Source organism: Armigeres subalbatus, chromosome 3, assembly GCF_024139115.2.
Source record: "Armigeres subalbatus isolate Guangzhou_Male chromosome 3, GZ_Asu_2, whole genome shotgun sequence".
Taxonomy (NCBI): Eukaryota; Metazoa; Arthropoda; class Insecta; order Diptera; family Culicidae; genus Armigeres; species Armigeres subalbatus.
In genome coordinates this window covers 342010742-342024315 of record NC_085141.1, presented here as the reverse complement: position 1 = coordinate 342024315, position 13574 = coordinate 342010742, and the positions used below count along the sequence as shown (strand labels likewise).

Genomic DNA, 13574 nt, shown 5'->3' with positions numbered 1-13574 from the left:
AATAAATTGACTGGATCTGTTGAAAATCGTACCCCGGCTGTTACACCCGGCTCTCCGCATGACACCTTCTAGCGCAATGTTGAACAACAGGCACGAAAGTCCATCACCTTGTCTTAGTCCCCGGCGCGATTCGAACGAACTGGAGTGTTCGCCCGAAATCTTCACACAGTTTTGCACACCATCCACCGTTGCTTTGATCAGTCTGGTAAGCTTCCCAGGAAGCTGTTCTCGTCCATAATTTTCCATAGCTCTACGCGGTCTATACTGTCGTATGCCGCCTTGAAATCAACGAACAGATGGTGCGTTGGGACCTGGTATTCACGGCATTTTGAAGGATTTGCCGTACAGTAAAGATCTGGTCCGTTGTCGAGCGGCCGTCAACGAAGCCGGCTTGATAACTTCCCACGAACTCGTTCACTAATGGTGACAGACGACGGAAGATGATCTGGGATATCACTTTGTAGGCGGCATTAAGGATGGTGATCGCTCGACAGTTCTCACACTCCAGTTTGTCGCCTTTCTTGTAGATGGGGCATATAACCCCTTTCTTCCACTCCTCCGGTAGCTGTTCGGTTTCCCAGATTCTGACTATCAGTTTGTGCAGGCAAGTAGCCAGCTTTTCCGGGCCCATCTTGATGAGCTCAGCTCCGATACCATCCTTACCAGCTGCTTTATTGGTCTTTAGCTGTTGAATGGCATCCTTAACTTCCCTCAAGGTGGGGGCTGGTTGGCTTCCATCGTTCGCTGAACTGACGTAGTCATCTCCTCCGCTGCCTTGACTTTCACTGCCTGTACTCTCAGCGCCATTCAGATGTTCCTCGTAGTGCTGCTTTTACCTTCCTATCACCACACGTTCGTCCGTCAAGATGCTCCCATCCTCACCCCGGCACATTTCGGCTCTCGGCACGAAGCCTTTGCGGGATGCGTTGAGCTACTGATAGAAGTTGCATGTTTCTTGAGAACGGCACAGCTGTTCTATCTCCTCGCACTCCGCTTCTTCCAGGCGGCGTTTCTTATCCTGAAAGAGGCGGGTCTGCTGTCTCCGCTTCCGTCTATAACGTTCCAGGTTCTGTCGGGTACCTTGCTGCAGCGCGACCGTCCGCACTGCGTCCTTCTCCTCCATAATCTGTCTGCACTCTTCGTCGAACCAATCGTTCCGTCGACTTCAACCCATATACCCGACGTTGTTCTCCGCTGCGTCGTTAATGGCTGCTTTGACTGTACTCCAGCAGTCCTCAAGAGGGGCCCCATCGAGCTCACCCTCTTCCGGCAACGCTGCCTCGAGATGCTGCGCGTATGCAGTGGCGACATCAGGTTGCTTCAGTCGCTCTAGGTCGTACCGCGGCGGTCGTCGGTACCGAACATTGTTGATGACGGATAGTTTTGGGCGCAGTTTAACCATCACCAGATAGTGGTCAGTGTCCTGACGTCGATAATGTCGGAGAAGTGCCGTCCATCAATCAGAACGTGGTCGATTTGTGATTCTGTCTGCAGGGGTGATCTCCAGGTGTACCGATACCGGAGGCTGTGTTGGAAGTAGGTGCTACGAATGGCCATATTCTTGGAGGCGGCGAAATCAATTAGTCGTAGGCCGTTTTCGTTCGTCAGCCGGTGAGCGCTGAACTTTCCAATAGTCGGTCTAAACTCCTCCTCTTGGCCAACCTGAGCGTTCAAATCTCCTATGATGATTTTGACGTCGTGGCTTGGGCAGCTGTCGTACTCACGTTCCAGCTGTGCGTAGAATGCGTCCTTATCATCATCAGTGCTTCCGGAGTGTGGGCTATGGACGTTGATTATGCTGAAGTTGAAGAACCGGCCTTTGATCCTCAACCTGCACATTCTTTCATTGATCGGCCACCACCCGATCACGCGCCTTTGCATATCGTCCATCACTATGAAAGCTGTTCCCAGCTCGTGTGTGTTGCCGCAGCTCTGGTAGATGGTATGATTACCTCTAAACGTTCGCACCATCGATCCCTTCCAACAAACTTCCTGCAGCGCTACGATGCCGAATCCACGGTCCTTGAGCACATCGGCGAGTATGCGTGTGCTCCCGATGAAGTTGAGAGATTTGCAGTTCCACGAACCGAGTTTCCAATCGCTAGTCCCTTTTCGTCGCAGTGGTCTTCGCCGATGGTTCCGGTCCGTACTCTCTTGTTGATTGTTCGTTGCTTATGATTTTTTAAAGGCTGGCTTGCAGGACCTGACACCAAACCCCCTAAATTTCCGAAGGACCATTCCTCCTTATTTCCGGTGGACCATGGTGCACAGTTTCACTTAGAGTCCCTCGCTGGCACTCGGACGATGATCAGCCTAACATGGAGAACAGACGCTGTTGTGAGCCGATCCTGACATGGAGAACAGACGCTCAATAAGATTTGCACCTCCGGAAAGTAGCAAACCCCCCCTTCCCTGTCAGCATACGGCGGACGGTACGTGTAGGAGGCAAATGAACCACGAGTTGCATCAGCTGTTAGGAGAACCATGCATCGTTCACACCGCGAAAATCGGACGACTGCGGTGGGCCGGGCACGTAGCCAGAATGTCGGACAATAACCCGGTGAAAATGGTTCTCGACAACGATCCGACGGGCACAAGAAGGCGAGGTGCGCAGCGGGCAAGGTGGATCGATCAGGTGGAAGATGACTTGCGGACCCTCCGTAGACTGCGTGGTTGGCGACGTGTAGCCATGGACCGAGCTGAATGGAGAAGACTCTTATATACCGCACAGGCCACTTCGGCCTTAGTCTGAATAAATAATAATATGATATAAGAGATAAAAGATCAGGCGATAATATCAATATTTTGTGCTACAATATCATTAGGAGATCAAGTTATGCTTTTTGTAAGAAGTGAGCAATATTATGTGCCATTAGCGCTAGCATATTTTGATATTTTAATGAAATTTCGGTGCAAATTTTTGATATTGTTGCCTGTTCTATTATTTCTTAAATCAACCAAGTGCATATCATGTTTTGTTATTCTGTTCGAGGCTTCTGCCCGGGAAATAATTCCTACCGTTATACATTTTACACTAATAAATTCAAACTTTCCCGTTACTCCTATAAGAGCACGTAGAGCTCTCAGCCCTTTTCTTAAGTTGGTTCCCAACTAATCATCCTTCTTTGATGTTCGTGCAAACATAAAAAAAGTTTTTGAAATATTTGGGGGTCTCTGTGCAATTGATCTACCGTCTTGCTGTGCGTGAGCATAAACATTTGTTGTTGTTAATTTCGGCAACTCAAGCTATATTAGAGACTTGGAGAGACTTGATATCTTCATTATGTCCATCCATAAAATAGGGGAACGGTTCGGCACTTCATCCCATAGCACCTATTTCCATCTCATCAAAAACAAAGCAATGAGAATGAATTTGGCTTGTTTCTTATTTTTGTGTTTGTTTTTCACCAGTGAGCACGCGTGAAATAAGAAGCAAAAAGAAGCGACAAGATTTTTGCTGTATTTCTTTGTTTGCGTTGAGATTAATATATGTTCATTGAGATGGAAAACGGAACAGTTCCCCAAATTCTCCGAGCCTCCCCTTCATCAAATTAGTCAAATCTAAAAAAAAATACAAACCTGAAAATTTTTAAGTGCTGATGAGAAACATTAAATATAAATATAAATATAAATATCATATTATAATGTTTGATATTGCCATTCCCCCATCTTTTCAGGTGATAAAGGGAGGTTCTCGCTTATCCAAAAAAATCAAATCAAAATATGGTGAGGGAATTAATTTACAGTAAATTGATTTACATTAAAAAATTACATGGAATTGATTAACAATAAAATTATACATAAAATCAAATTTTAAAAAATCACCAGGGCCTCTGATTGAAGCGATTTCGATAGGGATAGTGAGATTGCCAATATCATATTGTTAACATTTCGTGGATAAAGGGCAATCTACGGAACAAAGTCACGATTGTTTTATTTATTGTATGAACTTTCTTCTGGAACGAATCATTATCTACTCATCCCGTGGATTTCGCATAAGTGTCTCTAAAGTAGTTTGATTAAAAACAAACAATAATACAAACATGATCAAATCGCTTGTAAGATATGGCCAGTGCTATGGGCAGGGGCCTTGCTATGATTGAATTGAATTATGTTTATTTACGAGATTTTCCGCCTTAGGCCGGTTCATCTAGTAAGAGCCTTGCTATAATGGATGGTAGTATCATCATCATCATCATCATTATAGAAAATGAAAGATTTTTTGTCAAATGCAGTGGAGAATTTTAAGCTTTAGGAGAAGTTCTCTCTTTACCAGCACGGAAATCGAACCCACACTCCGCAGCACATACGTCCAGACGACAGACGTCGCTATTCGCACAACCACAAAGCCCACAGTAAGAATCATTCTTATGTTCGTCAATATTAAATGATATTATCCGGCTCAAAGAACCATTATATGTTTACGCACATGAGCGCTATTGCTGGTTTTAATCATTGTCGATTTAATCATTGCGATATTATGTGTACAAAAAATGTGAGACACGCTTTTTGGTTCTTGGACATATCCGATTTACTTGCAGGGCTGTTACAAACTAGTCGAATTCCAATCCGCGAAATTCGCGACTGGCAAATTGAAATCCGCGACTGTAGAAGCAAATCCGCGACAAACAAAAATATGGTTTCTTACTTCAAAACACGTTTTATAAATGCGAAATTTCAATATTTTTGCTTCTAATCTATTGGCATATTCGTCGATAGAAAAAAAATGAAAGAACATTCGCAATTTATGTAATACCCAAAACTGCAAAGTAAACGCTTCAACCATATCACGAGCCACAGAAAAGTGCAGTATGCAGCGTTGAACTATGCCCGAAAGAAATTCAATTTTTAATGTATCCGGGAAACCCTCCATTCTCGATGTTGTATCGATGTTTTTCGTTATAAGTTGGTTTGGCAGATGGCAGCCTGTTGTCATAGGTAAATACCAGTTAGATCAAGGGCTTTTAGTACGCTATATAGTTTTCTTCTAATCTCTACTATCGTTTTACAAGAGCATGGACGCATCAAATATCCGTCAGGCTATTTATTGATCAGTCATTGCATTGTGTACTTCCATCAATCCGCCAGTTAGAAAATAATAAGACCAATTTCTTCAAAAGCAAGCCAGAACAAAGCTTGGCGAATCTGACTAAAAAGCACTCAGGCCAAATGATACCAGAGGCGGACAGGAACGGTTCTAAGGCCTGCACATTTTTAAAAACTCGGATAATGTTCACGATTTGAAAAATGATGTCATTACCACATATGCAATACGGCAGACTCGGCACGTTGTTCATTAGCAGGAAGAGCATCAAGAGAAGATAAGATGCACTAGAGATCCCAAAAGAGGCCGTAGGCTTCATGCTAGGTCCCGTACACGATGGCGTTTTGCAATTTAATGTGGACCTGAGGGTACTAACGTTCAGTGCGCCTTTTAGCAATTGGCCCAGGATTGACGGAGTACGTAAGAGTTAATGAATCTATATCGCAGTGAAGCTGGGTAAACGGAAATAGTTAGATTCTGCCACCACATGTGCAAACTAGTTCGTAAGTGAGTAATCTTCCAAACGAAGGAGGGACTTGTCAGCATCTAGCGATTAGCCATCTATAGTGAGCATTACAATGCCGTATGTGCTCCATCGTAGGCTTCTTTTGGAGTCTCAAGGTTCAAGTTCAGTGAGACAATTTGTTGCAACTGGGTAATCACGAATAATGGGTATAAATAATGGGTATAAGAACAGCGAGGAATTTTGAAGCACAGGTAATGAAACAAAAACGCATGGAACTGAAAAAAAATTAGCCTACCAAAAAGGGATAGGCAAAAAGACGTTAGGCAAAAGTACGTTAGGCATAAAGGATGTTAGGCATAATGGACGATAGGCATAATGGACGATAGGCATAAAATGACCCAAAGAACAGCCCATGACATCAAGAAAGCAGAATTATGCTAAACGTCCATTATGCCTAACGTACATTATGCCTATCGTCCGTTATGCCCAACGTCCATTATGCCTAACGTACTTATGCCTAACGTACTTATGCCTAACGTCGCGGACCCCCAAAAAGTTATTGGAATACTTAATAAAACAATGGACGAATATTGAATTGTTCGAATGAGATGCCTGTAACAGTGGGAGTCATTAAGCACGGTACAAAACTAGACGCAACTGATGGTTGGGCAATTAAAAAAAAACTATCTATCGTTCAACCGACGATATTCGGATTTCTGAATATCGCCCCAACCATCCCAATCTAGACCTTAATCCTTCAGCAGCAAATTAACACACCACCGGAGAAAAGCGCGCTAAGAAAAGATTGCTGAGAGACACTCGAGGATGCAGATGAACCAGATTCCCACCACCCTATGAGCAGCAGGAACCCCAGGATTCCAGTCCTTACGGAGAAGCCGGAACCGTAGGAACTTATCATCACAATTTTTGTCTATTTTATTAGTGTTTTTGGTTTTTTTTTTACCAAATTTTATCCAAATTTTATTTTTATTTTTTTTAATTTGGCTCACAAGGCGGCCCATCTGGTCCGGCCATGCTCTTAATTTAAATTGCTATTGGCAGGACTAAAGGTTGGCTCGCGAAAGGAATCCTTCTGATTTCTTTCCTCATTTGTGTTGAACCTAATACTATAAATCAAAAACACATAAATAAAGACAGTTCGATCAGCTATCAGTTCCGTCCCGGCAGTTGCAGGTGTGAATATTAATGCGCTTGATTCGACTTTATCGTCGACCCTCTATACAGCGCAAGTAATCATAATTGTAATTCCGGAATAAGTGGCACAAAAGTTCCAAGCAATAAAATAAATAGTTCTCGGCATTTCGGGTATCTTAAATGCAGTATGATCGATCTGACAATTCGACAGACTTTCTATGCATCCACTTAAACCAACATCCATACGACTATTGAAGGGTTATTCGAATACCATGTGTTTGGATCTTTGACGGATTGCTTATATTGCAAATGCCCAAATAATTGACATGTTGATTTTTTCCTAAAATTAAATTGAGGAAATCGCGATTTTCGCGAGTGTAATTATAAATCCGCGATTTTCGCGACAATGTTTGACGAAACCGCGATTTTTGCGACTGGAAGGGTAAATCCGCGACAAATTCGCGAAATTCGCGAAAAACGCGAAAATCGCAAAATCCGCGACAGTTGTAACAGCCCTGACTTGTAACAGGTTGCATTCGACGCGGAATCTTGCCATATTTTTGGTCCTTGCCTAAAATTTGGCCGATCGGTCATTTCGTTCCGTAGTTGTTAACATTGTTTTTTCTCGATTTTTCTCAAGGATCCTTTAAAAACGGATCATTTTTCAAAAGCTGCAAATGCAGTCAAATGAACGCAAATAAATGTGAATTAATAAAAATAATTGAATCTATCTCCTCATCGCTATGTGAATTATTTTATTTTTTGCCTTTCTCGTATACAAAGTATACAAAAAGGCTTATGTTCCCCCAGAGACCCATAGTGTCAAATAACAATCGAACCAGCTCGACAAGTTGAGGTGATGCATTCCACCGAGAATCCTGTTTCCCATTGAAAATTGCACTATGGGCTCAACAGTTATGGCCGAAATACATTTTTTTATGTGCAAAACCCGAGCAAAGAACTCACTAATTTTTCGGGCACTTATCCTTAACCAATTTTCGTGTTGAGTGTATTAATTAGGGTTTTGTATTATTATTTTTTTCATTGTCTAGTTTAAGTTATAAAGAGAAATACAAACTGTTTTCTGTACTTGAATAAACAATTCTATATCATCCGGATTGTACCTTCATTATTTGCACTTTCAGCCGAAGGATTAACCACAATCACGAATTTCAGCATTCCGAAAACGAACATATTAAACATCATACTAGAAAGATGTTCAAAATGTGTCACATTGTCATTTTCGTATTTAATGCCACTTATCATCATTTCCACTATATGTTTTTCGAAATCACAATTCATCAACTTTTATCTTGTTGAAAATGCTCCGCTCTTCAATTTCAGCTTGTTAATTGTCCATTAATTTTTTTTCCAGGGCACTACTCACCAGAAACTTCATCATTTTTATTGTTCTTGTTGCTTCGTATTTAACTTTTAAACACAATTTTCACTTTCGAAATTGCTCCAGCTATACAGGATACAAATCTGCAAGTCCAAAAAAATCACTTAGATTGAGCCAAAAATTAATCACTCAAGCTTCCAGACCACTCGATACCACCAAATTTGGCGAATAGGCACGTCACCTAGTTTGGCAGAACACACAACCGCTGCTTCACTTCCAGAACGCCGAAATCAACTGTCTCAGTACGATCAAGTGAGCTTCCTTTTTATTAACTGTAAATCAAAGCAACGGCAGCGCGCCGGCGATGGTTTAGTCTATTTGCTCCAAGTGCACCCTCATCATCGCAACGTCACCGTCATCGGTGCGCGTCGTCGTCGTCGTCGTCGTCAGCCCGAGGATCGTCTTCATAGTTTGTTGTGTTGCTCTCCGTAGCCCGCTGTGCGCGCTGCCGGGGTAGAACGAAGATCTACGAAGAAAACAAAAGTTGAGTTTTTCTCTCAAGCTTTTCCGTTCCAGACCGCCACCTAGTACCGGCCACGATGCAGTCGCCGTCGAATCCCGAAATCATCAGAACGAAGGACTTTAATGTGCTTAGGGTAAACCAAAAATCGATAGTCTTTAGCAATGATTCATACGAATGCAATGGAGGAAATTGTTCAATTTGAGCATATTTTAACCAATTTTGAAGGGATTACCATATTTTTGGAGAATTTTATCATTTTCTACGTATCATATAAACCATATGTAGTATAAGTCGGCTTAGTACCACAAGAGATAATAGTATCATTGCATAGAAATTATTAAGTAACTAGCATACCCGACGAACTTTGTTTCGCCTAAAATTGATTTATTCTCCGATTAATTCTCGAGTTATGCAGAAATGTATGCTTCATTTGTATAAGAGACCCTTTCCAGAAGAGGGAGGGGTTTTGAACTACCACAGAAACATATTTTTCCTTCTAAAACCTCAAACTATCCCAAATTTGGTTCTATTTGCTTGATTAATTCTCAAGCTATGCAGAAATTGGTGTTTCATTTGTATGGGAGCCCCCCTTTCCAAAGCGTGGAGGGGTCTCGAACCACCTTAAGAACCTTCCCCGGCCCCTACAACCTTTGCATACAAATTTTCAAGCCGATCGGTTCAGTAGTTTCCGAGTCTATAAGGTTCAGACAGACAGAAGTTCATTTTTATGTATATAGAAGAAGAAGATTATTATAACGTTATCAAGCTAAACATCAATGCTCCAGACGAATTCACCATTTTTTATTAGGTACGCTCTAATGAACCAAGTGGTTGTTGTTGTTTGAGTGGGCCGACCACCCATATGGAAGCACGTGAAAGGTAAGCTTCTCTGTGCTCTCAGATGCCGGGGGGTGGTTATTCTCACTCATCAGGGAGCGCGAGAGCTTTCGTGGAAAACCGTCTCTCGTGGAGAGAAATTCCTAAAGCGCTCAGACAAAAAAAAGCAACAAATCGGAGATTGATCATCTTCCTCATGTGGGGTGCAAATTGGATTCTCGCAAAAAGCAAGCTCACATGCTGAGGGTTCTTGAATGCAAGTTGGTGACGTCTTATGTTCGCTAAAAAAAGTAGATGCACTGATGAACTTGAACTACGTGAAGATTCGGAGCTATGCACCTGTTTGTGGTTTGTCGCATGATTTCGAGGCTACGTTTTCCCATGTAAAAATATAACAAAAACTGAATCTCAGTAATACCTAACTTCAGAGGATCCCAAGTTTTATACATTCTTATTTTTACCTTTCTCGGACAACAAAGGTGTACAACTGGAGGCTATAATTTTCTTCAACTGCAACTCAGCAAACTTTTTTTTCGTTCGGTGTCGAATGGAAATATTTTAACTTGCTTAGGATCGCTTATGTTGATTAAATGATCTTTATAGATTGGTATAGTAGATTATAATGAGAATGGTAATATCTTTATTTGTGGAAACAGATCCAGTATTTCTTTTCAATCGATTTTTGAATCAACGTTAACGTTAACCAGGAACTTCAACGAACGAACCTACTTTGCGGTGAACGTTGAAGTTAACGTCAACGATTCAACTTAATAACGTCGTTAAAAATGGTGGGTTAACGTTAACAACCTTGATGTTATCCCTTCTTTAATTTTTACAATTGACTTTCCCGTCAAAATTGTATCTTGTTTTATTGTCAGGACAGGTCAGCTTTCCTAAAGACCTTAATTAAGCTATAGAATCGATTGAGCAATTAAAAAATGTTTAAGGGAAAGGTCAATTGTGAATATGATTCCTTCTTTAAATGCAGACATTTTCCAAGACCTGTAGATATAACTTCTTCATTGAAAACAAATAGCTGTTTAGTATGGCTTAAAGTCATACTATCCTTTCACGGAAAACAAACATTTGCTTGGTATGTAAAAACAAAAAATGTCATCCTTTCGTTACGAACATGCGATCCCAAGGCAATGGTAGATATGGTTTATTCATGGTAGATATGGATAAATCCATTCGTAAACAGTTTGTTTGGTATAAGGCAAACATGAATTAATTTTTTTTAATAAAAAATTCTCCTTCTTTCCGAAAATTGTCTAATATGTTGAATAATTTCCAGTTTTATTATATCTGAGAAGTGCTGCATTTCGGCAAATTGCATTCTGGCAAGTGGTTTATTCTAGGGAATGGCTTTCTGGCATTCGGTCCATTCTGGCAAATAGGTTTCTCGCAGAAACCATTCTGGCAAATTGATTCTGGCAAATGATTTTCTGTCGAATGTCGTACAATCCTTGTTGTACCTTTGACAGATACGTATTTCGACCTCAACAGTCCGGGTCTCGTACTTGATTCGACTTGCGAGGCGGCGCTAGTGAATATGTGAAAATTTGATCGGTTGAATGTTTTGAAATTCTTAAGATTAACAAAGTTGCCAAGAAATCATACCCATCATGTTGATGACCTTATTACTCTGGAACACATTTGCTTGACGAATGTTCATTATATGGTATTACTCGCTAGATGATAAGTTCCTTCGGGAAGTTCCACCGGAAGTTCCTCCGGAAGATGCTCGAGGTAGTTCCTCCGGAGATTACTCCCGGAAGATCCTCCGGAAGTTACTCCACAAGTTTCTCGGGAAGTCGCTTCGGGAAGTTCCTCCGGGAAGTTCACAGAAAAAAGTAATGAAAAATAAACAGCGCGTAAAACTTGACATGCGAAAATTTACGCTATTCTACGCTGAAATTATCCTCTTGCTACCAAGATTGCTTACAACTTGTATGCAATATTGACGATTCACGTCGAATATTGTATACATTTAGGCTATATCCCGTATAGAATTACGCTAATAATGGTGTTCCATTTATGTGCATGATTTTTAGCGTAAATTTCAGTGGATTTTTCTATCTGTGTTCCTCAAGTAAGTTCGTCCGGGAAGTTTCTCAGAGAAGTTCTTCCGTGAAATTCCTCCTTAATGTTTATCCGGGAAGTTCTTCCGGGGAGGTCCTCCGGGAAATTTTTAAAGGAATTCCTCTGGAAGTTCCATCTGGAATTCCTCAGAGAGTTCCATCGGGAATTTCTCCGGAAGTTCCTCTGCGAATTTCTCCGTGAATTTCTCCAGACGTTCCACAGTGTGCAAAATCGGGATAAGAAACGGACGCAATTCAACCAAGGCCTGTACATCGAGGGTGATACCCGTAAAAAAACAAAAATCCGTAGAATCTGACAGTGGCGACCCCTTTGACGAAAATATGTGGGAAGTGCCTCTTTTTGACCAATTTCCCCTATTAATTGAGTATCTTTCAATTCATAAGGTCACATGGATGGCTAATGCCGTTTTAAACATTGGTTTTACTATCGAAATGAACTGAATAGTGTATGCTAGCTTCTCATTTTCTTTTGAACACTATTAAGTGTCACATTTAGCCTGAACTCCCCTATGTATTGAACATATAGTATTTCTACAAATTGAAAACACAAGAGAATCGTCAAATAATCTACTGACCGTTGTGAAATACTCTAGAGAATCGAATAGTGTCTAAACCAAACTGGTTGATACATGGTGAGTGTCTGATTTTGACAGATCTCCCTTATTACCAAAGAAAAAACTTGAAATGTATCAGATCCCACTCATCAACAAAAAGGAAAATTGTTTGTAATCATGGCGGCTGTTGTGGTAACATGAGGAGAATTAGAAGAAGAGCTTTGTCATATAGTGCTCCGTCAATTGCCTCATTTAATATACTCTTCCCTATACATTGGAAATTGTTCAAAATGATCAAACTTTTATTCTTCTATACTACCAAATTCTGTGGACTATTCTAAAGAATCACATGGAGTCTGTGCTAAACTGACTGTCAAAGTGCTAGTGTCTGATTTTGTCTGATTCCCCTATACGTTGAAGATATTTAACCTTCTGTGGATGTTGGGAAAAACTTATGAATAAGATGTTGGGGTCAAATTAGAGCTTCCATTTTCCCGGGAATTAGCTTCCCGGAAAACGGGAAATAAAATACAAATCCCGGGAAATAAAACAATAAAACAAAACTAATTTGAAATCTTATAAACATTTGGTCTCGATAAATGACTTAAAAAATAGCTTATGGTTAAAATTTACACACGACATTGTGTTCAAATTATCAAAGAGTTGTGGAAAAGTCTGAAAAAGTATGAAGATGAAGAGTCCCCGGGGAACCCGTTGATAGGACATTTACATTCATACATCATAATATGACATGTGGTATCTCCTTCTTATGATTTTAGGTCAAATAGAAAGTAATGCGCTTGAAATCGATTATCAAGCACATGGGCCACTCTTGGTGTCCCAGGAAACGGTAGAAGGGGACATATTTGTTTCTACACCAAATAAACGGAGTACACCAGATTTTTATTTGTGATTTTCTACCACAAAGATGGTTATGCACTAGACATTGATTGTCGGCTACATTTGGTCAGTGTTCTTTCAAACAATCATTTCACATCAATGATTTGGTTGCAGCAACTCAAATGTGACTAAATTTGGTTGTACTTCGAGAATTCCTCCGAAAGTTCCTCTAGGAATTAATTCGAAAGCTCCTCCGGAAGTTCAGTTGTAAATTTCTCTGGAAATATGTCCACAAAATTGACTAGGAGCCACTTTAAAACTTCACCATTTCTTCTGAAATTCTCACGGAATTCTTGATAAAAAATTTATCTCAGTAATTGAAAGCGTTAATTACCATGGGTTGTTATGAAAAGTTAACTTTGAAAAAACTGAAGAACCGAATGAGCGAATAAAATTTTTTGTTGGAAAAGGTCATTTTTTCATAAATACATCAAAAATTCTTCAAGATATTCCTACAGAACAGCCTTCGCTTAAGTTCCAGGGGATGCATCCGAAAAAATCCTCTGTAAATTAGGTAGACTGAAGGTTAGGAAGCTAGGAAAACCTGGTAATTATCAAATGAATTTCGCTAGAAACTCTCTTGGAAATTCCTGCCGTAATTCCCCTGTAATTGCTCATTGAACTCACTTATAAAATACGTATTGATATTCT

General features: G+C 40.7%; 1 protein-coding gene across 2 annotated transcripts in view; it reads right to left on the bottom strand.

Annotated features, from left to right (window-relative positions):
• The window catches only part of LOC134225865 (pro-resilin), a 53083-nt gene extending 44718 nt beyond the window's left edge, over positions 1-8365 (bottom strand). The window contains exons 1-2 of one of the 2 annotated variants that reach the window (XM_062706280.1): positions 8211-8365; positions 8053-8150 (exon numbers count right to left, since the gene is read on the bottom strand). In XM_062706280.1, coding sequence (XP_062562264.1) covers positions 8053-8067 — 15 coding nt within the window. In that variant the 5' untranslated portion in view covers positions 8068-8150; positions 8211-8365. The remainder of the gene's footprint in view (positions 1-8052; positions 8151-8210) is intronic. The other variant, XM_062706281.1, reaches the window with a different exon arrangement.
• Positions 8366-13574: the final 5209 nt, after the last annotated feature.